The 25,918-nt window shown below is 51.3% G+C and overlaps 1 protein-coding gene across 2 annotated transcripts; it reads left to right on the top strand.

The window, feature by feature from the left end:
- The first annotated feature begins 10,561 nt into the window (after nt 1-10,561).
- On the top strand, nt 10,562-25,652 carry LOC116542796 (intraflagellar transport protein 122 homolog). Of its 2 annotated transcripts, XM_032267939.1 has the most exons (6): nt 10,562-11,931; nt 16,076-16,129; nt 19,370-19,531; nt 23,102-23,268; nt 24,040-24,158; nt 25,568-25,652. In XM_032267939.1, exons 1-5 carry the CDS (start codon nt 11,671-11,673, stop codon nt 24,107-24,109), a joined length of 714 nt encoding a protein of 237 aa, XP_032123830.1. In that variant the 5' UTR covers nt 10,562-11,670; the 3' UTR covers nt 24,110-24,158; nt 25,568-25,652. The 2 variants fall into 2 exon arrangements, with proteins under 2 accessions (XP_032123830.1, XP_032123829.1); XM_032267938.1 differs by lacking the exon at nt 25,568-25,652 and having other exon boundaries at nt 10,563-11,931; nt 24,040-25,226.
- The last annotated feature ends 266 nt before the right edge of the window (nt 25,653-25,918 follow it).

Here is a 25,918-nt window from a genome sequence, read left to right as displayed (position 1 = left end):
GCAGTGTGCACATAAAACAGTAAAGTGGGAAATGCATGTTCTGTATCCTTCAGCACAATATCAGGGACAGGGGACGCTCCTCTGGGGGCTGCAGGGCTGTAGGCGGGGGTGGTCCTCCTCCCTCCTGCCCCTCTGCTCCTCGGCCCCCGTCTCCAGGTGGGTCTGGTCATGGTTGAGGAAACTGGTTCATTTCCAGAGCATAATTTCCAGATCAGCCCTGGGGTCCTTTATGAATCTGGTTTGGGTGCCAAGCCTGGCTGACTGCAGGGGGTTCCTGGTTTTGTGGCAGATGCCAGTGCCGGAGGCAGCTGCCTGCAGAGGAGGTCCGGCCTCCGTGATGCAGTCACAGAGCCGCACACCGCCCCATTGGAGAGATGGAAGCCCCACTGGGGGAGGGCGCTGAGAGCCGCCGTGGGCTCCAGTTGCCTGTTCCTGGGGCCCTGGGAGCCCTGCAGTGTTTGAGCTCGTTAGACCCCTCCTGGGTTTGTACTGGGAGGGCCTCCTCAGCCAGGTGGCCTGGGGTGGGCAGGCAGGTGCTTGGCCGCAGGCAGTTGGGGTGGGGGTCCACCAGTGGGGGTGCTTTACTTGGCCTTACTCAGAGGGTCCTTCCTGTGCCCCCTGAGGATGTGTGAGGTTGAGGGGGCCTCCATGTGACAGAGGCTCTGCCCTAACTCCACCTGTCCCTGGCTCCTCTTGTAGGGACATGTCCTGTCGGAGAAACAATGTCACCCTTTCGCTGAGACAGAGGGTCCTGCAGAGGGGCATGGGCTGGGCAGCTGCCTGCAGAGCAGGTGGGACTGGGTCCTGTGTCTACCCTCAGAAAAAACCTTCTGGGCACCACCCAGGCATCCTACCATAACCAGGGTTGGGCCTGGGACAGTGGCCTCAGGAGCAGAAACCACCTCCCTTGGCCTCACCAAGGCCTCCTGGCTCCAGGCCTTTCTGTGATGTCACACTATAGGGTCCTTCCAGCGGCAGCCCTGCTTATGAGCCATGGCCTCCCCTGCTCACTGGCCTCCCTGCCTCCGTGAGCCTCAGTCGCTGCCTCTCTCTACAATGTCGTTTCCCCAACCATGGATGAGGCCTGCCACTCTCTTTGAGAAATAAGTGGCATCAATGTCTGTGAAGTGGCCCTGTGGCTGGTAATTATTCATAGAAATAGGAGTTTGGTGACAAAACCCATCCACGCAGATCTAGATGCAAAGCAGATATGCAAGGAGTGTTTGGCCGGCCTGGTAATGAGGCTAGTTTAGCAAAATGTCCTGGGACGTGGGTGTCCATGCGGCATCGCCCTTCACAGCTGGGGTGCCAGCTGTCCTCTGCAAGGGTCGACGTGCACCTCGGAATGTCTCAGGCCGTGCTCTGTAGGGACTGGCTCCTGAGACCCCGCATGAACCAGAGGAGTAAGTCAGCAGTGGCCCTGAGGCTGACCTTGTCCCGACCAGGAAATAGGCTGGATCATTAATTAGTCATTTAATTCAATGAATATTTATTAAGGCATCCTCTTCCCCAGGGATCCAGAAGCCTTGTCTTTGAGGGTCTCCGTCTAGGCGATGGCCACAGAGTGAGAGAAGCCCCCTTGGGGGGCGAGTGGGGTGTGAGGGGCAAGCGGCAGTAATAGGGTGGAAAAGAAATAGGGGGCAGGGACCCCCCTTGTTCCCCCAGGGCCCAGGCCTCAAACTGGCACTGTTGGTCACAGGCCACCTTTGTGAGGATTTCCAAGTTTGAAATTTGTGGCGATCAAAGTCTGGCGCTGGCACCGAGCGGCACAGTCCCCTCAGAGGGGCTGGGCTGGTCTCCAGTTTGCTCCAGGCCCACCTAGTCCAGCCACTCCGGCCCCAGGAGGCAGTTGAGTTGCCACCCCAGCACGAGCCAATTTAAACTCTTCAAAAGCACTGAAGTGCCTAAGGCTGGGGCTTAGAAATAGCGTCCCAACAGGAGCCTGTGAGGCAGCCTGAGAGCAGGTGATGAAGAGAAAAAAGAAAAATTGATAAAACAAAAATATGAAAATAAAATTAATGCAGGAAAGAGGAGCAGAAATTAAACTTTTCTTCCATAAGCAAACTTCCCTGAGTCCTTCCCCCTCCTGTGGAACTGTATCCTGCTTTGCAAGTTTTTATTTATTTATTTATTTGTTTGTTTGTTTGTTTTTTTGTGATGGAGTTTCGCTCTCATTGCTCAGTCTGGAGTGCAGTCTCTGCTCACTGCAACCTCCACCTCCCGGGTTCAAGCAATTCTCCTGCCTCAGCCTCCCAAAGTGCTGGGATTACAGGTGTGAGCCACCGAGACCGGTCTTGTAAGTTTTATAAGTTTATCATTTCTTGTATTCTTGTTCTCTATAGCTGAAAACTGTAAGTTTCTGTAACACAGTTGAAGGTCATAAAAAATGCCCCAGCAGGCTGGATTCCAGCCTTCTAGGCGCTGTAGCAGAGGGCAATAGATACGGCCCGTGCTAGAATCCATGAGCTCTACAGATAGTGAACATCTGGGATGCATAGCAGCAGTCATATGTAAGCCTAAGTTAGGTGCCTGCTGTTCCTTATTAAATTGCCTTTGTTCTGCACCTGCAAACTTGTTTTAGCGCCACTGTGTACTTCATGTATAAAAAGTCAAGCCCTGTCTTTGTTAGGCGCCCAGCCATTTTGGATGCAAATCGGAGCTGGGCCGGTGTACAGCTAAAATAAACTCCTTCTGCAACCTCAGTGGTCTCTCCAGTCTCTCAAATTCTGTAACAGTGGCTGCACAGTTCCCTAGACTGGGACTGCAGCCATGTTTCAAGTTTCTGATGAGCAGTTGCCACGCCTGGAGTGACTAGGAGAGAGAAAACAAACACATCCGGGTCCCAAAGTCAAGGTCCCCGGATATTGTGGGCAGCAGCAGCATTAAGGAAATAAGCCACCAGCCTCTCGGGCCTTGCTGGGAAGTGAGGGTCCACAGATGAAGATGTGCCATCCCCCACCTTGTTAGAAGCACCACCCCGCCTCTGGTGGCCATGTGGCCGGCCTAGACTTTCCCCATGCTGTCCTGCAGAGGTGGCCGGGCCGTGGGCCAGCACTGGTATCGCTGCCCCAGCAAGCAGAAAGCCACCAGGTGCTTGGCGGAGGCTGCTTGCCGTTGAATTATTTAACATCCTAACGCATCCACTTTCACATCCTCCGCTGATCCTGAAGACCACAGGGCAGGTGCTGGTAAAGTTGCGATGAGTATTCACAAGGAAGCATCTGCTTCATGTGCCTTCCCACCTGAGTGGGGGCACCTCCTCGATGGGGACCATCCCAATTTGGGGCCATTAGGGCCCTGGGAATGTTTTTCCAGTGTGGGGAGCTCCCTGGGGGGCTGTGGGGCGGTTACGCTGCCAGGAGCAACTGCAAGGAGGGGATTTCCAGCCCCTGGACAGTGTGGGCGGCCGTGGCTGGCACGGAGTGAGTTGAAGGGCCAGTTCTGGAGTCTGCTGACCTTCAGCTCTGCCTTTGCTGGTAAACTTGGGAGCAGGGGTCAGGAACACCATGCAGCCTGGTCTCTGGGGAAGTCTGGCGCAGCCAGGGCCTGCTGGTGAGGTGGATGGATGGCGCATTGTCCCTGCCTGCAGGGAGCTGATGGTCTCCTGGGGGAAGACAAACAGACACGGAGCACAGGGCTGCTCCGATGAGTGTGGGCTGGGAGGTGGCCTGTGATCTGGAATCAGGTGATGAGAAGGGGCTGTGACCAGGTGAGGGGACTGCTCCAGGTGAGGAACACGAATCAGGGGTAAGGAGCTGGGATGAGTTTGGCAGGAAGTAAAGGAGGCCAGAGAGAGGAGCAGGGTCAGCATGCCTGGGAGAGAGGGTGGGACCAGATCCCAGGGCTCCCAGGGGCTTAGAAGAGGAGCTTTGGTCCCCAGTGCTGACAGAACCTTTTCACAGGAGCTTGGGGGTGACATGTGTGACTGTGTTTTAAAGACTTCTCCTGCTGAGGGACAAATTGTAGAAGGGCCCAAGGCAGCTGCCAGAGCCGCTGGGAGGCTGGCATCACAGCCCAGGGGAAAGCTGCTGCTGGCCTGGACCAGGTAGCTGTGGTGACAGCAGGAGCATTTTGGGCTCACTTGCAGCTGACTTGCAGCAGGTGAGTGGCACTGAGTAGGGGAGGGAAAGGGGGCATTACACGGGTGATTTGGGAGAGTTTGAGGAAGTGTAGAAGCCTCTGGGGGTGGAGGTGGGGCCGGGGCTGCCTTCCTTCCTCCGGGTTCCCCCCATTGCACACCTGCTGCCAGAGAAGTCATGCTGAAGCTGGATCTGGTCAGGCCACCCTCACTGAAGAACGTTCAGTGGCTCCCCATCGCCTGCAGGACCCAGTGCACATCCTTGAGGGTGGCAGTCAGGGGTCTCCCCAGCAGGCCCCTCTGGGTCTGGGGCCACCCCTCACCTCCACCCGTGCATGAGCAGGAGCAAGCAGAGCACATGAACTTCATTTTCCAGCTTCCATGAAACATTTTTTTGTTTTTTTTGGAGACGGAGTTTCGCTCTTGTTACCCAGGCTGGAGTGCAATGGCGCGATCTCGGCTCACCGCAACCTCCGCCTCCTGGGTTCAGGCAATTCTCCTGCCTCAGCCTCCTGAGTAGCTGGGATTACAGGCACACGCCACCATGCCCAGCTAATTTTTTGTAGTTTTTTAGTAGAGACGGGGTTTCACCATGTTGACCAGGATGGTCTCAATCTCTTGACCTCGTGATCCACCTGCCTCGGCCTCCCAAAGTACTGGGATTACAAGCATGAGCCACCGCGCCCGGCCCATGAAACATTTTTAAAAACCTTTTCCCTCCCCCGCCCCCCGCCATGAGATATGAAAAGCATCTTGTGTATTAGCGCAGACACCATGCTGCCTCATCCACAGGCTTCCCTCACCTCCCCACAAAGACCCTTTGTCTTGGAGAGCAGCCCCTTTTGAATGGTTCAAGTCATTTTCAGATGAGTTATTTCAGTCTGTCTTTCCTGTCACCAGCCAGCTCATTCATGTATACACCTGTGAGTCATTCATTCTACATTCCATGAGCACCTGCTGTATACCTAGCACTAAGCCAGACCCTGGGGACTAATGGGACTAGGAAATGATCCCAACTTCAAGGACTCATCAGTCAGAGCCAGGTCCAGCCACTCCTCACCCATGACTTGCCCCAGGCCTCGCACACCTGGGAGCACCATAGTTGTGCGTGAAACTCAGCACAAGGGAGCTGCTAGGTCACTCCTGCCTCCCACCCCCCATGGCTTTGGGAAGGTCCCCAGCTCTGCATATAGAAATCCTGGAATCCTGGAATGCTGGAGCTACTGGGAGGGCTTGGAAGCCGGGGCTGCACCCTCCTTTTAGGTGGGGGGCTAACACGTGATTAAGGTCCTGCTTAATATGTTTCTGGAGTTATCCAGGAAGTATACACAACATTCAGTCTTTTTTTTTTTTTTTTTTGAGATGGAGTCTTGCACAATCTCCACTCACTGCAACCTCCACCTCCTGGCCTCCTGGGTCCTGGTTTAAGCAAGTCTCCTACCTCAACCTCTCAAGTAGCTGGGATTATAGGCACGAGCCACCATGCCCAGCTAATGTTTGTATTTTTTAGCAGAGATGGGGTTTCAACATGTTGGCCAGTCTGGTCTTGAACTTCTGATCTTGTGATCTTCCCGCCTTGGCCTCCCAAAGTGCTGGGATTACAGGCATGGGCGATCGCACCTGCCAACATTCAGTCTTTTTAAAATTTATTATTATTTTGAGACTGGGTCTGACTCTTTCACTCAGGCTGGAGTACAGTGGCATGAACATGGCCCACTTCAGCCTCAGCCTCCTGGGCTCAAGTGATCCTTCTGCCCCAGCCTCTGTGTAGCTAGGAGTACAGGTATGTGCAACTATGCCAGAGCTAATTTTTTAAATTTTCTGTAGATATGGGCTCTCACTTTGTTGCCCAGGCTGGTCAGTCAAAATTATCGTGCACATTTCCCAGTGTCAATTGTACCCAGAGCTCCTGTGGGGATCTGATGACAGGTTGACTAATCATACATATTTAACAGGTTATAGGAGAAGCTATGAAGATTCATGAAGGTGGTCCTGACATGTGTATAGAACAAATATGCATGTGACATATGACCCATGTTCAGTTTGGGGTGAAAACCATTTAAATGTGTTACAATTAGACCCTACATGTCAAAAGGTTTTTTCAGGACACAAAGGCATGCAAGTATGTGATTTTTGCAGACCGGCCAGAACTAGTGTACGGGTTGGTGGTCTTTTTATCAGGGGAAATTTACTGAAATCAGTCTCTTGTCTAATTAAAGCTGTCGCTGTGGCTGGTAGAATGGGGCTGGGGGTCAGTGAGTCGACGTTATTAGAGTGTAAGTGGTTTTAATGCTGTTTATCTTGAGGCCAGTGCTGTTTGGCTGCTGAGAGCTCAGTTTTAAAAATCACCCACTTTATTTTTCTTTCATCTCTCCACTCTCACACCTTCATTCCTTTTCTCTCTAGACACGCCTCTCCGGCAATGCATGTTTATCTAATTATGCTCTTCTTTAAGAAATCGCAGAGGCTGCTCTTGAAACAAACCAGGAATGGAGCCCCTGTGGAATACTCCTGCTTAGGGGGAGTCATGAACAATTAGTTCACCACCATGGGGCCAAAGTCAAGATAACACCAATCAGACCTCCAGACCAGCAGTTACCAGAGACAGCCACGGGGACAAAGACACAGACTCTATGCCCTGCACCATTCCCATGTCTCCCATGCCAAGTTTCGCTTTAAAACCCCTATGGGAAATTATAAAATGTAAGATGCTCCTTTAGAACGTAGTTCAACATCTTCTCCATTTGCCGGCTGTCCAATTAAACCCACATTTCCTCCCAGCAGCCCTCACTTCTCGTGTTTGTCTCACGTAGCTGAACCTGGGTCCACTTACAGAGGTAATGATCACACCTGCATTTCGCCCAGTGCTTCATCATTTCTGGAGCACCTCTTTTGTTTGCCCATGGTAGCCTGAGCTGAGCAGGGCATCCAAACAGAAGTTAATGGATTTAGGCTGGACATGGTGGCTCACACCTGTAATCCCAGCATATGGGGAGGCCAAAGTGGGTTGATCACTTGAGGTCAGGAGTTTGAGCCTGGTCAACACGGTGAAACCCCATTTCTACTAAAACTACAAAAATTAGCTGGTGTGGTGGCGCATGCCTGTTATCCCAACTACTTGGGAGGCTGAGGTACAAGAATCACTTGAATGCGGGAGACAGATGTTGCAGTGAGCTGAGATCATGCCACTGCACTCCTGCCTGGGCAACAGAATGAGACTCCCTCTTGGAAAAAAAAAAAAAAGTTAATGGACTTACCCAAAAAGTCAGTAGCCTAGGATGTAGCTGAGCTAAGTCACCTGCTCCCAAGCCCACGCCTGCTGCCCCTACAGGAGGGGAAGGTGGGAAGGATGACACAGTGGAAAAGATAAGCTCTCAGAGCAGCCGCGTCTTGCTGTCAGAGGGTAAATGGCTATAAACCAAAAAGTATTTGACACAAGTCTCCATCACCTTAGGTTTCTTTTGCCAAGGTCAACGGCCATGGCCTGTGACACAGCCTCAGGAGGTCCTAAGAACGTGTGCCCAAGGTGGTTGGGTTACAGCTTGGTTTTATACAGTTTAGGGAGACAAAAGGTACAGGTAAAGACACAAATTGATACATGTAAGGTATGCATTAGTTGAGCCCCAGAAGAGTGGACATCTCAAAGGCAAGGGTGGGAGTGGGGATGGCGAGTACTCACAGGTCATAGATGGGTTCACAGATTTCCAGATTGGGGATTGGTTGAAAGAGTAAGTGGAGCTTAAACCAAGGCTCTTGTCACATAGATGAAGCCTCCAGGTAGCAAGCTTCAGAGAGAATAGATGGCAACTGTCTCTTGTTTGAACTTAAAAGGTGTCAGACTCTCCAGAAAAGACCTAGTAAGAGGAAGATTCTCTACAGAATGCAGATTTCCCTGCACAAGAGAAAGCTTTGCAGGCCCATTTCAAAATATTTCAACAAAATATATTTTGTGGTAAAATACTTTGATTTCCTTCAGGGCCTACTGTCGCATGATGTGTTATGGGATTTTTGGGGTGTTGTTTTACTGGCCGGAAACCTCTGTGGCCAGTGGTGCCTTTGCCTGAATTCTTGTCCTGTGTCCAGGAATACTGAGGTATGCAGACAAGTGGAGGGTGAGCAAGATGCAGAGGAGCTTTACTGAGAGTTAGAACGGCTCAGAGGAGGCCCACAGTGGGTGGCTCCTGTTTGTAGGAGGGTGGTCCTATTGAGTGTTCAGCTCTCAGCAGAGAGGCTGGCTCCTCTCTGCAGGCAGGTCATCCCTTTGACTCTGCAGCTGTCAGCAGATAGGAGGTCCTGGAGTGGGTGGCTCCTCTCTGCAACTGGTAGTCCCAACATCTCTGCAAGTCTGTGAAGCTTTCATCAGAGTGGGTAGCTCTTCTCTGCAGCTGGTCATCCTGTCATCTGCTTAGCTCTGGCTGATCCTGGGGCTTTCATGGGCCTCAGAGGGGAGAAAGTGTATGCCAGTTGGTCCATGGGTGGACCTGGAAAAGGCACCATAAGTTCCCAGTCCGGTCCATGGGACTGGCAGCTTGGCTTCAGGCCTTCCCTGAATGAAGGTGGGTCCCCACCAGGAACCTGCCCCCTTCCACAAAGGAATCTGTCTACCTCCTGCTGCCATTCATGACACCTGGGCTTGGCCCCAACTTTCCTCCAAGATCGGAGTGGGCACTGACAGCATGGAGAAGCCAGGCAGTGGGAACAGGCACTTCTGAGCCTGCAAGGGCAGGGGGGCCTTCCAGGCCTCCAAGAGTTCAGGGATGCCTGAGTCTGCAGCCATGGTTTAGGTGGCTACAGTTGAACCCAGGAGGGCAGGAATCCTGCTTGCTCCCAGCCTCCCAAGAACACAGGGAGGCTCAGATCTGTAGCCACAAGTTGGGCAGCTGTAGCCCTGCCCTGGGGGACAGGACTCGTGCCTGCTCTGTGGAGTGGGAGGCCCAGGTCTGCAACCCCATGGTTTTGGCAGCTGTAGCAGCACCTGGGGAGCTCCCATCCCAACTTGGAAGGGCTTCCTGGAACATGCAGCTCCAGCCATGCCTCCCTTCTGCAGCTGGCGTGATGTCAGCAGCAGGCCATCTAGAGCAGCCACTGCCATTAATGCTATACTAGAGTCAAGTTGGAATGCAGTGTTCTATTGCTATTACTGGAAGGAGGGCCTTGAGTGTACGTTGTCCAGGCTCTTGGTGTTTTGGACAAAAAATTGGACAAAACTCACAAAATAACAAAGGAATGAGACACAGGAATGAAGCAGCGAAATCAGGGATTTATAAAAGAGAGTAAGCACTCCACAGGCTGGGAGTGGGGCCTAGCAGCTCGATACCCCGATTACAAAGTTTTCTGGGTTTTCAGTCCTCTTTCGGGGTTCCTATCAGTTACCCCTTATACAGATGAAGGATTTGGTCTGTAGCTAAGACTGAGGTGACTGGCATCCTATGCAGATGAAGGGATGGTCCCTGCTTGGCCCGTGATCACTCCAAGCCACTCTCCTCTTTTGTCTGAGCCATGGTGGAAGGGGAAGGGTTGTAGAAAGAGTAACCTTTGATGTTTTGCTACTTAGGCATGGGGAGCTGGGTTTTTCCTTTTGGTTTAGCTTCAGAAAGTTGGCACTAATTGGCTTTAGGGCCCCTGCCTCCAGACCCAGGTGTTTTCCTTTTGATCCAGCTTGGGGAAGTCAACACAAATTGGCCTCAGATTCCCTGCTTCCCCCCAGACCTTGGTGTTTTTCCTTGATTCAGCATGAATTGGCCTTACGTTCCTTGCCTCCAGACTGTACTCTCCTGCCTCATGACTACAGAGTCAGTTTTGTCAGTCTTGAGACCCCGGTTATCTTGTTAATGCTGGTCCATAAACTCCAAAGGGAGGATGGTAAAATGAGGTATGTCAGACTCTTGCTGCCCATGGTGGTTAGAACTAGTTTTTCAGGAGTTTTTTTGGAATCCCCCTTGGCCAAGGGGAGGGATTCATTCAATGGAGGGGGGGAGAGCTTAGAGTTTTATTCTTGGTTTACACAAGCTTAAAAAGAAAAAACTTGCCTTCAACACTAAAACTACAAAAAGGGACTGGAAATTTCAAAGATAAAGGTCCCAAACAGAGAAAACAGCACTTCCACATCCACATTTGGGAAACATTAGCACAGAGGTCCTGGCTGATTGCTCTCCCCTGCCTAGGAAGCCAGGAGAGATGCCGGCCCTGAAGCACAGTGGCTGGCCTAAAACAAGGGTAAGGCCTTTCCTGTTAAAGGCACTTTGGCCAAACTCAGATTCGTTCTCAGGCCCACATGATGTAGGAGAATAGGGTCTGAAGGGAGGGAGCCTAAAGCTGAATCATGCTGACTTTCTAGAACTGAATCAAAAGGAAAACCTCACCTGTCCACACTCAAGTAACAACAGGATCACAGGCTACTCCCTTTGCACTGTGTAGCACATAAAAATTAAAAAGTACCTCTAATTGGTTCCCTCCTGCAACCAATCAGAGTGGCTGTGGACCATTTCTTCATTTACACAGGGTGTAACCAAGTAACCAATGGGAAACCTCTGGAGGGTACTTAAACCCTAGAAGATTTTCTACTGGTGCTCTTGAGCCGCTTGCTCAAGCCCACTCCCAGTCTGTGGAGTGTACTTTTGTTTCAATAAATCTGTGCTTTTGTTGTTTTGTTTTTATATTTTGTTCAATTCTTTGTTGGAAACACCAAGAACCTGATGACTTGTGGTCAAGACCCTCCACCAGAAACGTACACACATATGCACACACACACACACATGGCAGGAAGGGGCACAGAACCTGGAGTCCAGTCACCTCTGGCTCCAGCCTGAGGTTCTCCATTTGCCATCTGTGCCCTGGGACAGGTCAGTTGTCCTGTCTGAGTCTCGGTCTCCTGGGCTGTAGCCAGGGAGAAATAATACCTACTACACAGGGCTGTGGGGACAGCCCAGACCTTTATAAACCTAAGAAAGAGAAGCTGTTAGGAACTGTTCACGACATTCACAGCAAGGCAACCCTATCTCCTAGGAGGACATTGGTTCCAGTACAGGGAGCAGGACACTTGTTTCCAGAGGCTTCCAGAGTAACTCGGAGCAAACCACTTACCTTTCTTGGAATCAGTCCCTAGAAGAAGAGGCTATCCCAGACCCTTCCTCCCAGGAAATGATTCATTCTGTCAGCAAACATAGACTAGGGGGCCTGCTGAGGGAGGCCGGTACAACCCACCACTGCTCATGGGCTGTGCAGGGCCTGGCTGTGGGCACAGGCCTGTAACTGCAGCACAAGCTGAGATCTGGACAAAGGGCAGAGGAAGCTGAGAGTCCTTCCCCTGGGTAGGGGCTTGAGGGGCCCAGGAGGACTCTCCAGAAGGGTGACATTTCAACAAGGCCTTGAAAGTCGTATATGTATTTTCCAGAGGGAGAGTGGGGAGGGGGTGAGGCTGACATCCTGTGATGGGCAGGCCCACAGGTGGGAAGGAGGAGAAGATGGGCAGAGAGCTTGTGCTGTGGCGCACAGTGGCCTGGCCATGAGAGGGGTGCAGGACGGAGCACAGAGGGTGGGCTGGACAGGCTGGGCAGGGTGCTGATTGACAGCTGCAGGGCAGCTCTGCAGGCATGGGTAATTGCATGGGTCATTGTCACACACATCTAGAGACAGGAGGGATCTGTATGAATCTGGCTTTTTCCATGGCTCTGAAAACAGTCTTCTTTCTTTCTCTTGCTGAAATCCTGCAGTCTGCTCCCATGTACCAGTACCTGGATAGGAAAAGGTTCAAGGAAGCCTACCAGATTGCTTGCTTGGGTGTGACAGACACTGATTGGCGCGAGCTGGCCATGGAAGCACTAGAAGGTTTAGATTTTGAAACAGCAAAGAAGGTAAGCATCTAGTCAGCAGGAGCTGGAGTCTGGTCCTTGAGGGGTCCCTTAAGAAGGCAGACGGGGATCCAGGTGCATGGAGAGGCCATAGACTGCAGCAGCCTCTGGAGTGAGGCTGACCTGGGCTTGGATCTCAGCTCAGCCACCTCCTCACTGTGGGCCTGGGCAGGTGACACCTTTTCTAAGACTGCTTCTCTGTAGACGTAGGGAGATGATAGGCCTCATCCTCACAAAGCTGTGAGGATCGAGTGGGAAGATGCCTGTCAAGCCTGACTCAGGAGCAGCATCTCATAGATTCTGGCTGTCACTCTTTTTTTTTTTTTTTTTTTTCTTTTGAGACGGAATTTCTTTCTTGTTACCCAGGCTGGAGTGCAATGGCGCGATCTTGGCCCACCGCAACCTCCGCCTCCTGGGTTCAGGCAATTCTCCTGCCTCAGCCTCCTGAGTAGCTGGGATTACAAGCACACGCCACCATGCCCAGCTAATTTTTTGTATTTTTAGTAGAGACGGGGTTTCACCATGTTGACCAGGATGGTCTCGATCTCTTGACCTCGTGATCCACCCGTCTCGGCCTCCCAAAGTGCTGGGATTACAGGCGTGAGCCACCGCGCCCAGCTGGCTGTCACTCTTATTAGCTGTTATCTATGGGAAGCACCTGGCTAGTAGCCTGGCACATCAGAGGCACTCCGTAAATGGCGGCTTTTCTTATCGGTGTAATCACTGGCCATGTATTACACAATGCTGCTTTCCTTAGCATCCGCCAGCTAAGGTGGGAGAGATGGTCAGGGTCTCCGATTCTGACAGCAATGTGGACACTTCCCACGTACCTTCATGGCGGGATTCATGGACTTGATTCGTTGTGTCCTTTCCTGGCCTAGTCTATGAAAACTAAGAGATGGCTGAAAACATCTGACCCCTTTCTGCACATGAGGAAAAGCCCAGGTATGTTCCTGAGCTGTGTTTCCTTCTAGAACCTGAGATGGAGGAAGGAATGGCTTCCACCCCCCTCTCCCCTACCCCTTCCCTCCTTATCTCCCCACAGTCAATCAATGAGCTGCTTATTTTGTCCATACTACTGGATGATATTGAAGGAGTGGCAAAGAGGGATGTGATGCCTGCCTCGGGTTAGGTCAAGACTTGTAGGCGTGAAGAGAACGGAGACTGGACCAGACCAGGACTCAGAAGCCTGGCTGAGAACCAGCTGCCACGTAAGGGGCTCTGGGACCTCAGGCCAGCTGCTTCCCTCGGAGCCCCAGTCCTCCCAGTTGTGAAATGGGGGTGGTGAGAACGCCTGCGGCAGTCCTGAGTCTTCACTGAGACGTTATAAATGGGAATTTAAAGCAGGGATGGTTGTACAGATGCTAGCCATTACTAAACAAGGGAAGTGATGGTTGTGTAACAATGATCTAGATTATATTTTCAGATGTCCTCAGTGTAGTCAAGTGGAGATGGAGGAGGCTGTAAGACTTGAGAGGAGGGAGGAGGCATCTCCCTGGAGGGAGCTTCCCTCTCCTGCCCCACCCAGAAGTGCCAGCAGGGAGTAGGAAGAAGAAAATCCAGTATTGCTTGTTTGCTTTGGGCACAGAATAAAATGAAAAGGTTTTCCTCTAGACTGCCCCTTCCTGACACCCAGGAACCAAACACGTACCTCCTCTTAGTAACACCGCACACTGCCTAGCACAGTGCCTTAGACAGCCTGGTACTCAACAAATGTTTGAATGGATGACAACTAAGTGGAGTCATCCTCCATTTATTTCACTCCCCAGCCTGTATCCCCAAAACACTCCCTGAGAATAGAAAGGGGTGTAATGAAGCCACAAGATTTTAAAAATAACAATGTTCATTGATTTATTTTAATTGAAAAATAATTGTATACAGTAAGTATCTATTAAGTACAACATGGGCCAGGCGTGGTTGCTCATTCCTGTGATCCCAGTAATTTCGGAGGCTGAGGCGGGCAGATCACCTGAGGTCAGGAGTTCAAGACCAGCCTGGCAAACACGGTGAAACCCCGTCTGTACAAAAAAAATACAAAAATTAGCCAGGTGTGGTGGCGCATGCCTGTAGTCCCAGCTACTTGGGAGGCTGAGGCAGGAGAATTGCTTGCACCCGAGAGGCAGGGGCTACAGTGATCCAAGATCATGCCACTGCACTCCAGCCTGGGTGACACAGCAAGACTCTTCTCAAAAAAAAAAAAAAAATTAGGTACAACATGATGCTTTGAAAAAGCCGCATGATGTTGAGGACAGGCTATGTATGAGTTGCTATTTCATCTAAATCCCGAATTCCTGGCCTTTCTTTCCTCTGTGCCAGGCACTCAGGCTCACCAGCTTGCACAGGGTGGTTCCTAGTGATGGACTGCCATCCCCACTAGATGGCAGAGAAGAGCTGCTGAGCTCCCCCCAGGCCCTGAGCAGAGCTTCAGGTGCCTCCCTGTTCCCAGGCTGCCCTCTGCTGAGCCCATTCAGAGGCCTTGTGACTCTGACCAAGCACCCTGACCCTGCAGGATGTGTCAGTGTTGAAAGCATTCAGAAACAGATTTCTTAGTGGACAAATCCTAGACTCCAGCACAGCTGAGCTATAGCTAGAAAGACCATTCACAGGGTGTCACTAGCAGGCCCCTTTCCACAAAGAAGGTGGCTGGAGCCCAGAGGCAGGGAAGAAATAGGCTCAGAGCAAGGACTGAGACCCCGAACGCTCCTTTCCCTCTTGGCCACTGTGCTGGGCTTTGCGGGTTGCCCTCTCTAGGTGCTTTAAGGAAACCCAGAGCTAGAGGGTGGTGTGTAAAACCTGCAGCTTGGGGCACAGGCAGTCTTAGCCCTCTGTCCTTAGGCCCATGTGATGGCAACATTGCCCTTTTCTACGGATTCCTCTTCACAAACACTTGTTTGCCAGGTTCCGACTCTGATGCCTCACTTGACACTGCCTCCCGCCCCTGCCCATGCTCAGATGGTTCATCCGTGTTCTCCAGGCATCTGCTTCATACTCAGAGAGCTCTTAGCTGGAGGAGGTGTCATGATCTGTTGAATTGGCCAGCCTCCCCTGTTAGAATGTGGGCCTTTGAATTGTGGAGGGGGACAGGGGCCAAGACATGTTTCTCCCTGGGTCCTCAGCCTCTGACAGGAAGCCGGGCCTGTGGGATGAAAAGATGAAGTCACATTTCGGCGATCCACAAGTAGCCAGAGGCTGGGGCCTCACTCATCTCCCGAGGTCTTTTTAGGAGGGAGGATGCCGTGCCACTGAGGGTTGCTCTGCACATTTGATTCAAAGGGCTCCAGAGCCACTGCCTCCTTCAGGCACAGGTCAGCCAGTTCTGAATGGGGCAACGTAAAGAAGTACAGCTGCTAGAAATGGTGACAGCAAAGCCACCTGAAAATGGCCTGACCTGGTGGCTGGTGCTCCTCCATACCCTGTGCAGAACCTGACAGCCACAATGCTAGCTTAGCTAACAGCAGTCTGCCTGTTCCTCAGAAACTTCTAGAAGTCCATGAGTTAAAGTCTCTGGTTTTACTGTGAGTTCAAGGCAAGGGCTGCCATTAGAGGATTTTGCCTTTATGTAGAGTTTGCCTTCCATGGACTTGGGATTCATTCCCTTCCCCTCCACCTTCTTCCGAATCTGTCTTTATGCCCTCTAAGCTTTCCCCTCCTCTGCTCCCTCTGCAGTACCGGGGGCTCTGGGTCCCCTGTGTCTGTGGCACCACTGGGTAGGCATAGCTGTCCCCTGCATTCTACCCATGTCGCCAAGATGTGCAGGCAGCCTCATCAGTCTGTGCATCTCACCCGCTCCTGCTCTGATGCTGCCTGCACCCCAAACCCAGAGGGTCCGACCAGCTTGTTCTTCTTTGGGTCAAGAGTCTCCCAAAGAGGCACTGCCACAGACTGTGGCATCACGGTTTTGTTTTACGTGATCCCAAAATGACTGATGCAACTGGGTTGTCTGCTGTTCTTTGCATGGACCCGTCCCAGGGATAAAGCCGTGCCTCACTGGGTGGTATAATCCCTGCCGTGATGCGTAATCCGTGCTTGCTCTCTCCTCTCCTTACTGGCTCACTGTCTAGATAGAGCTGACTTCCCAGCCCCAGCCGGTCACCCAGTTTTGAAGCCAAGAAGGCGGCTGATTTGATTCTCTATTGCTTCTCCACAGGCCTTCATCAGAGTACAAGACCTCCGATACTTAGAGCCCCTCAGCAGCATTGAGGTAAAAGATGAAGCATTCTTCCTTCCAAAGAAGGCATACTTGGGGTTCATGTTTTAGCAGGAACCCTTCTAGCAGGCAAGAGCCCTGAGAAGATGGAGCAGATCTCACTGGCATCCGGACCATAGCCTTGCTGCAGGGACAGAGTGGCCGCACAGGGGAGACAGCAGCGGGAAGTGTGAGCTGTCGCGTGGCAGCTGGATGAGGCACATGAGTTCCACATCTCTCCAGGCTTGGGTTTCTTGTCTGTGAAAAGGGATGGGACGGGACCTACGTCACAGGCTGCCATGACGATTCAGCAGGTTCTCCGGAACTGGTTTGCATCCTCATGGTGGCAGATAGCTAGTCACCATCCTCCCAGACACAAGTCATCTGCTAGTGTTGCAGGAGTTTCCCAATGCACATGAGGTGAGCTCCACCCCCAGAAATGGACCTGGGGAGTGAGGCCCGTGGTCTGAACTGAGTGCCCCAGAGCTCTGGAGCAACCTCCAGCCTTGCTGTTCCTGGCTGAGAATACTGGCCTTGTCATCCCAACCCAATAGGCCTTCAGTGGGAAAGGAAGCTGGTTGTAGGTTCACCATTTGCTAGGTGGTGGGAGACACTGTGCTATTTTATTTTTTGAAACAGGGTCTCATTCTGTTCCCCAGGCTGGAGTACAGCAGCACGATCATAGCTTACTGCAGCCTAGACCTCCCAGACTCAAATGATCCTCCCACCTCAGCCTCCCAAGTAGCTAGGATCACATGCACATGCCATCCGCCTTATTAATTTTCTGTACTTTTTGCACAGTCAGGGTTTTGCCATGTTGCCCAGGCCGGTTTCAAATTCCTCGGCTCAAGCCGTTAGCCCACCTTAGCCTCCCAAAGTGTTAGCGTTACAGACTTGAGCTACCACGCCCGGCCCTTGGACACCGTTCGTAATTTCTGTGTATCTTAATGCTGTCCGGCTGTGTGTAAAAAGGTGTACACATTTTTTTCTCCTGAACAGATTTATTGGAGGGTATGGGAATGTGAGATACATTTGAATTCCCGGTTGGCAACCGAGGAAATCAGCAAATGTCTTGTCTTTCATTCAGTTGTGCATAATAAACACCTGTCATGGGTCAACCCTTGTGTCGAGCTCAGTGGGCACAGAGCTGAGGAGAGAGACGCCTGCAGGAGCTCACAGCCCGCTGAGCCTCATAAGCTGCCCTGTGTTGAGTCTGCTGTGTGCCCCACGCGTGACCCATGCGGGTGCTGTTGTAGATCCTCAGGTTAACTGGATGAGGCAGGTCCTGTTGCTCTCCATATTCCATGCAGGAGGAAGCTAAGGCTCAGTGAGGCTATGCCATATTCCCACGGGTCCACAGCCAAAAGCTCAGTGGATTTCAAGCCCAGGCTGTTTTCTAAGCTCGTGTTGTCAGCCACGTACCCTCCCCACCTGCGAGTCAAGAGGGGTGCCTGTATGTTCTGGGGTTTACCTACCTGCGTGTTAATGGGCTTGTTCAGAGCCATTGCCCGAAATGCCCAGTGCTGCTGACTCTCACTTGTAAATCAGCTGGCTGGGACCCAGGGGTCTTCACCTGAAACCAAGGAGGATAATTTTTCTCTCTACAAAAGTAACTGGGTGCTGTGGGGTCTAACTATTATTAGTCACTTTCCAAGGTCAAAATGTCTGCTGCTCCTCATGTGCTATGAGCTGGGAAGTAGGTTAAACTCCTAAGATTGTCTCTTAAAAAAAAAACGAAGTGCCTTCAAGTGAGCTCCATGTTGACTGCCTGCGGCCTTAGTTGCACACATCTGGGTGCTCAGCATAATTGCAGAGAACTGTGGATCCTCAGGAGGTACCTTTTGGATAGGGAGATGTCCCTGTCCTGCTGACAGGGGGAAAGAACCTGCCCATGGTGACGTGTACCTGGCGAGTACGATGGATTGTTTTTATTCATTATGGTGACATCCTGGACTCATTTTCATGCCTAGTAAAACTGTTTTTGTTTGGTTTGGTTTGGTGTGGTTTGGGTTTTTTGCAGGGATAGTCTTGCTATATTGACCAGGCTGGTTTTGAAGTCCTGGGTTCATGTGATCCTCTTGCCACAGCCTCCCAAAGTGTAGGGATCACAGGCATCAGTCATCATGTCCCTCCAAAATATTATATCTCACTGCAAGATTTTAATTCATTTCCAACTACTAGGAGCTAGTCTGTCTGATGAGCCTGAGCTGTGTGCAGGTTTTTAGAATGATGATTTCTGTCAGTGTGGAAGCATGTTGCCTCCAGCTGTTAAAACTTTCACCAGCTTGTCTAAGAGCTTGATTCAATGTCTCATCGTCCTCTGATATGCTCCTCTTGCTAGAAAACAAGCAAAAGGAAACTGCTGGGGCTCAGGGCTTGGGTGCTAATGACTGTTTCCAAATACTCAAGCTGTAGACAAGTGAATGTTCCCTGACACAGAAGGAAGAAGTGTGCAGGATACTCCTCTTTATCCTCAGCTCTGCTAAGGGGTGTGTGTGTGTGTGTGTGTGTGTGTGTGTGTGTGTGTATTGTTGGGGACACCACTTGCTTCAGAAGACAGTATTGTGTGATACAAGGAATATCTGGAGTCAAACAGAACTGTGTCCTAATGCCAGCTCTGTCTGACCCTGACCTGTTCCTCCTCTTGTGTCTCAGCGTCCTTCACTCTAATACTTGGGTAGTGAGACCTATCCTGAGGGTCACTGAGAGGAATAAAGGGGCCATGTGTGTATAAGGTATATACCCAGAACCTAGTGGATGTCAGCATGTGGGATTTCTTACCTTCTCTTTAGAAGTAGGGACACAGTAAGACTTGTCATCCTATCTTATTGATCTCTCTCTTGGGCGAAACCCTAAACATTCTCCTGCTCTGTTATCCTCATGAGCCACAACTCAGCCAAACCAGGCCTGTGGATTTGGGAGATCCTCGGGGGTCTCAAAAGAGTCAGGAGCACACACTATCCAGACTATGCTGTCTTAGCCTTGGAATACACAGGAAAACAACCCTGAGGAATTTCCATTAAACAAACAAAGGTTTTCATCTTTTTTTGATCTTTGCTTGTCTGGTAAAAACCTGCTTTTGTTGTCAGGCGTTCCCAGCGGAAACCTAGGGAGAGACGCAACAGCCAGGAGCAAGCCCAGGTTCCAGTAGGAAGGCCCAGGGGGCTCACTGGAAATAGCCACATGTAACCTTTGTGAAGGCTGCTTCCTGCCCATGGCTGCAGAGGCCATTTCCTGTGCTTCTAATTTTTCCAGGAGAGGAAGAAGCGGGGAGAGACCAACAATGACCTGTTTCTGGCAGATGTGTTTTCCTACGAGGGGAAGTTCCATGAGGCCGCCAAACTGTACAAGAGGAGTGGGCACGAGAACCTCGCACTTGAAATGTACACCGATCTCCGCATGTTTGAGTATGCTAAGGTAATCCACCCCATCCCGGGCCCAAGCTCTGGCTTGGAGCCCACTGGTGTTCCCACCTGCAGTGTCCAAGTTGTTTCCCCCAAGAGTGTTGCAGAAGAAAACTAGCAATGGCCTCAGAAAGGATGTGGGGAAACGGGTAAACAAAAGACCCCTCTACAGCCACTGGTTGAAACTCACCTAAAACTGACCTTTAAGGCTGACACCAAAGGGGCAGAGTATTGCAGTTCAGACCTTCGTCAGCAGCAGAGATGGATGTCTGTGGGTCTGCACCAGCACAGTCATCGAGTCAAGGGCTCAGGGCTTCAGGGCAGTCTCCCACAAATCCTCTCAATCCTTGTCAGGAGCCACTAAGAATCGGTGTCTTCAGGTGGGAGCCGGTGCTGCCAGTCATACGGGACAATGTGGTGCACGCCAGCCAAGGTTCCCTAAGTGCCTGCCAATTGTCCAGGGCTTCGCACTGGGCTTCTGGAAAGTCAGGCAGAGCCTCCGCCCTCCCGTGTTAGCCCTGCGTGCCTCACACCTGGCAGCTGCAGAGTGGCTACCACGTGGTTGCAGTGGGTGATGGCAGAGATTCCCTTTTGCGTTGGGATAGCCCCCATGAACCCTAGTCCCCAGCAGGGCTGGGCCTTTGAAGGCAGGTGTGGGAGAGGAGCGTCCCAGACCGGGCTCCTGATGACTTCTGTGGGAACGAGTTGCACTACGGAGCCCAGACCAGTCAAGACACTTGCAGTTCAGTCTAAGCAAGGTTCAAAGAGGCTTGGGTGCATTGAGCAATGATTTTCTTCCTTCCACAGAGGGGCTTTGTTAACCTGCCTTTTCTGGGAGTCTCAGAAGTGGCTCTCAGTATGTGATGAAGTGACTCATTAGCCACAACCCATGAGTGGCTACTAATGGTAATTCTCCAGCTCACAAGTTCAGGATGGAAAGTCTTCCCCACTTTTGTCTGCTTTTCTATTCCTGAAGACGGCTGTGCTCTTCCACTATCTGTTTGATCCTGGGGCTGAAGGTGATGTTGCCCGGGACTTATTGCTCATCGGCAGCTGGACGAGCTTCTGGGCGCCAGCCTCTCTTTCACCTTAGTGATTTCTTCACTTTGTACCTGAGACCCAGGGAGTTCAGGCACCCTCTGCTGTTTCTCCGTCACCTTTTCTGCACTCTCCCACACCCCACCACAGACACGTAGAAGATTTCATAACACATTCGTACTGAGATCACCTGAGGCAGTGCATCTCTGCTTCTGGGGATAACAAAATTTTAACTCAGGATGAACCCTTAAGTGATCAAAACCCTGGGGGTAGAATTTAGGCTAACGGACCCCTAAAGCCTCCTCACAGAGGCAGCTGTGGTGCAATCTGAATTTGAGAAATGTGTACATACACATTATGTGGGGGTTGGGGAGATCCAGTGCTGATTAACATGGCATGTTTTTGTTTACTTGAAAATTGCTTCCCAAGATATAATCTGGTTTTCAGAGAATTTTTAAATTACAGTCCCACGTACAAATAAATTGTATGCTTTCCGGATAAGTGACATGTTTATATGGTGATAAAGGGAATTATAATGCTCTTAAGTCTTATGTAGTATGTTCTTATCAAAATCACCAAGCATGAGAACACTGTTTAGTCTCATTCATCTCTCAGCACAGTCTCTTTCTGTCTCCTTCAGGGCCAAGTCTTTGCCATTGCCCCAGATAACGTGTAAGTTAGCTTCAGAGATCAAAAAGTATTTGAAAACCCACTTTGCTGAGCCTTGAAGGAAGCTTTTAGACCCAGCTTCAATGAGTCTCTGCTCCCTGAGCATCCTGCTGGACTGCAGGTGGCTTCCCCAGGCTGTGAGCTGTGTGCCTGGATGGTCTCCTTGGGGTGACAACCCAAGTTCATGGCTCCTTCTCAGCCTCTAACCCTTCTTAACACAGTCACCCCTAGTCCCCTCAGCACTCACTGAAGTCCCTTTGGAGGACATCTCTTATCTCCTAGGATACTTGTTTCCCCCAACTGCCACCCTCATTTCACCAGCCAGGTAGGCAGGGTTTCCAGCTTCGTGTTGGCATAGAGAATCTGTGTTTTAGCAGCTGCCAAGAGGAGAGGTGTGTCTGTAAAGGCCCAAACTAGGTGTGGTCAATGGCTGCTTTCCAAGCTCGTTCTCTTTGTCAGCTCCAGGAGAACCAAAGGCCAGCCAGGGGGCCTGTCTTCTAGTGGGTCCCCAGCATCAGGGTATACAATGCCCTTTCCTCCCCTTCTTCAAACATATCATATATTAGGCTGACCTAATACATGATCTCAGGAGCTACACAATTACCCTGAAAGCAAATGAGGGAAAAAAGCAAGCTAATTGTTTAAGTGGGTTTTTAGCATAAGTTGACTGTGCTTTCCTGACATGTGAGCATTAATCATGGGGAAAGGAGTGCTTTTTTAAATTCTAGGTAAGGCTGACACAAAGCACTGTCTGCAGGGTACATTATTCCTGAGACAAACCCCTTCTTCCCAGTAATGCAGACCTGGGCTGTAAGTGCTCCCAGTTTTCCTTTTTGAAAAGCTCCACCTGAAAAGCTGCCTCAACTCTGGCAAACTCCCATGTGTGCATTTTGGGTAACTACCCTGAAAAGAGGTGATGATCTGAGGTTGTTTCTCACGCTTTCTAGGCCCAGCCCAGAGAAGCTGGGCGTACCGCTTCAGAGGGCCCTGCTGTGGCCGAAGGAGTACAGGCTCTGGGCCTGACCCCTGAGCCTCTAGGACCCCAGCCCTCTCTTCCTTCTCAGGTCCTCTCCTGAGCCCCTTCCCCGCCTCAATCCCCCCATGGCCTCCTGCCCTCCCATTATCAGATCAGGCCCTCACCCCTGCAGACCTGACCTCAGGACAGGATCCCTTACCATGCAGGTGAGAAGCAATTACCCAGAGAGAGGCTTGCTTGTTATCTGTTTCAGGCAAGTACCTGGGGCAAAGACAATGTGATGATTCCCTAGTTCAGGACACAGAACGTTTCAGGAAACAGCTGTGAATGGCATTCCTAGTGTGCTGGCGATTCAGGGAGGGTACGTAGGGCCTGCAAACTCTGTGAGTCATTTTATTTGTGTAAGTTTAGGGGAACCCATGCTCAGCCCCACTCTGAAGCATGTGGTGCCATCCATATGATCTGAATAAAGATGATAGGTCTCGATATTTGGAATTGTGCACCAGGTTTTCTCGTTGCTGTTTAGGAATAGTCATGTATCTACCAGACTATATGTGAGAGAGAGATAGACTGACCGTGAACCCCCCACCCTGAATACTTCATGTGCAGTGCCCCAAACAGTCCAGAAAGTATTGTTTAGCTGAAGAACAAATGAAGCACTGGGGGCCAGTGTCCTTGACGCTGTCCCAGAATCCCCCAGGAACACCTCCAGGGCAGCCCAAGATGGCCCTTCTCGAGACCTGGGACACCCCCGACTCAGCCTCTCAGGGACAGCCCCACCTGCCTCCTGGTTGCCTGCTTCAGCCACGTGGAGCCCACCCTTGCTGCTAGAAGAGCCTGATGTAATGCTGGTGCAGGAAGTCCTGATCCAGAGTGTTTTTGTTTGTTGTGCTTCCTCAGGATTTCCTTGGATCTGGAGACCCCAAAGAAACAAAGATGCTAATCACCAAACAGGCTGACTGGGCCAGGAATATCAAGGAGCCCAAAGCCGCCGTGGAGATGTACATCTCAGCTGGAGAGCACGTCAAGGCCATCGAGATCTGTGGCGACCATGGATGGGTTGACACGTAGGTTTTGGTCCCTGGCCCAAGAAGCATTTGGCAGAATGTCATCACATGCCACCTCTTGGCCTTGACTGACAAGGGAACAAATTGTGCTTCTCTAAATATTTAATGCAAATGTGAGAGCGACTGGATTCTTTGGGAGACACAGAGACTGCCTGTATTTAGAGCTCAAAGCAGGCCCCACACATGCCTCTTCCTTTAGAGGGCACTCATTGAGGAATTCTCACGCCTTGGCCTCCACTTTGCTGTGAGAATTCCTGCACCAGAGGTAGAAAGAGTGCTGGGCCACTTCCTGGCTGCCGAGTCTTGGGCTGGGTGCTTCACTTTCCCCCCAGACTTTAGTCTTCTCATCTGTAAGATGGAAAGAAATGGAAGTAATCATGCCCACCTCTTAGGGTGGTGAAGATTCTGATTTCACGCTTGGGAAAGCTCATGGCACCATCTTGGGTACTTGGTTAGGGATTAGGAGATATTTGTTTCTACGCCCAGCTAAATAGCTCAGTGACTTCCGAGAAAGACACATAAGGTAGCTGATAGTATCATGTAGAGGCCACCCCTCCTGGTTGCTGATGATGTTTTTGGAGTGTGTATTCACTCCTTTAATAACTACCCACTGAGCAGCTCCCAGGGCCCATGGCACGGTCTCAACACTGGGGACTGCAGAATGAATGGAGGTACGGCCTGCCCTTGACAAGACCCAGAGCCCCCCAGCCACTTCCTTCCGTCAGGCTTCTTCACAGGGGTCCCTCTCCTACCCGCCCCTCCCCTCTCCAGGTTGATCGACATCGCCCGCAAGCTGGACAAGGCTGAGCTATGCTGCCGAGACCTACCTGAAGATGGGTGACCTCAAGTCCCTGGTGCAGCTGCACGTGGAGACCTAGCGCTGGGATGAGGTGAGAGGAAAGCAGGCCTCATGGGCTGGGGCCCCACCTGAGCCCTGGGATACACGGGCGGGTACAGGGACCCTTTGGGGTTTACGTGGAGAGAAGCTGCCCCCATGATGGAAGGAACATTGGGCTGGCAGTCAGGCAACTTAACCTCGAATTCCCTGAGCCAGAGAATCATTGAGGGCCTTTCCACATGTTCCTTCCTTCAGTCATTGAGAAAATTGTTATTGACTGACAGCTTTGTGCCAGCGAGGTGACAGGCACCAGGGATGAGTGTGAACGTGACAGCTCCAGTGCCTGCCATTGGGTTGAGCTGCCTCTGACCAGTGCCACAGGCTCAGACACATGGCTGATGTGGAGACACACCTGTGTGACATTTCAAACCTGCTGAGTGGCATTTTGGCAGAAAGCGCCATCTGTGCTTTCCAGATCCAGACTGCAAGAGCCATTTCAGGGGCCGGTTTTTTCCCTTCCTTCTCCATCTCTACCTCCCACAACCCACTACTTCTTTCTCTGGTGTTGGCGGGTGTGAAGAATTAGCCAGGCCAGTGAGAAAGGTGACCAGCCTGAGGCTGGCAGAAGCAGCTAATGCTGCCCCTTCTGTGGCTCGACCCCTACTCTCCAGCTCACTAGCTCCCCGTGCCCTGCAGAGAAATCCATCCTCGAGAGGATTACGGGCTGTGCCACGATCCTCCCCAGACTCACTCATCTACCCATAATGGTCCATTTTAGAGTGGAAGCAAAGCCTTCATTGGGAGGAGCCGTCTGACTCTTGTCTGCCCTCTGAATGGCTCCATTTGGTGAGGTGATGAGGTTACTGATGAGAAAAGGTGGGGCCAGGGACACAGGCAATGGTGGCTTCTCAAGAGAAATTTATTAGGAGACTTCTCAAGCAGCATAGATTAGAGCACCTTAGAACGACTCAGACCTGGCTGTGCATCAGGCAGACTTTCTCCCCATGGCTCACGTCCGGTTCTCCTGGCCTGATAGGTGGTTCTGGGGCTTAGGTGAGAAGCAGTCAGTGGGTCCATACAGCATGAAGCCCACAGTCATCTTTGACAACTGATAAGAAGTGGTGATAGGCCAGGTGTGGTGGTTCACGCCTGTAATCCAAGCACTTTGGGAGGCTGAGGTGGGCAGATCACGAGGTCAAGAGATTGAGACCATCCTGACCAACATGGTGAAACCCAGTCTCTACTAAGAAATACAAAAATTAGTTGGGCATGGTGGGGCGTGCCTATAATCCCAGCTACTCAGGAGGCTGAGGCAGGAGAATTGCTTGAACCTGGGAGGCAGAGGTTGCAGTGAGCAGAGATGATGCCACTGCACCCCAGCCTGGCGTCTGGTGACAGAGCGAAACTCTGTCTCAAAAAAAAAAAGTGGTGATGATGATAATGTCAATTCTGTTTCCTTAGGTGTCGCCTGCAATTAAAAGAAATCTGTTTGCAGCACTACAGGAGCCCACGCAAACCTTAAAATAAAATGTTTCCGATTCTGTGCGGCTTCTGTGGTCCAGAAACAGACTGTGTTGTTACTGAATCCAGTGGCTTGCATATTGCTGTTCATTGCCTTTTGTTTTCAAAGCACTGAATTGCTTTTAAACTGCTGGAGGATTAAGCTGAGCAAAGGCATGAAGGGCCTGAGCTACCAGGAAATGGCTGGTAACTACTCAGGAGGCGAAGATCACAGTGAGCTGAGGTCGTGCCACTGCACCCCAGCCTGGGTGACAGAGCGAGACTCTGTCTCAAAAAAAAAAAAAAAAAGTC

Source organism: Sapajus apella, unplaced genomic scaffold (genome assembly GCF_009761245.1).
Source record: "Sapajus apella isolate SASKATOON/1434 unplaced genomic scaffold, GSC_monkey_1.0 scaffold174, whole genome shotgun sequence".
Classification (NCBI taxonomy): domain Eukaryota; kingdom Metazoa; phylum Chordata; class Mammalia; order Primates; family Cebidae; genus Sapajus; species Sapajus apella.
Note: the sequence above shows the minus strand (reverse complement) of the source record. Positions and strands in the feature narration are given on the sequence as shown.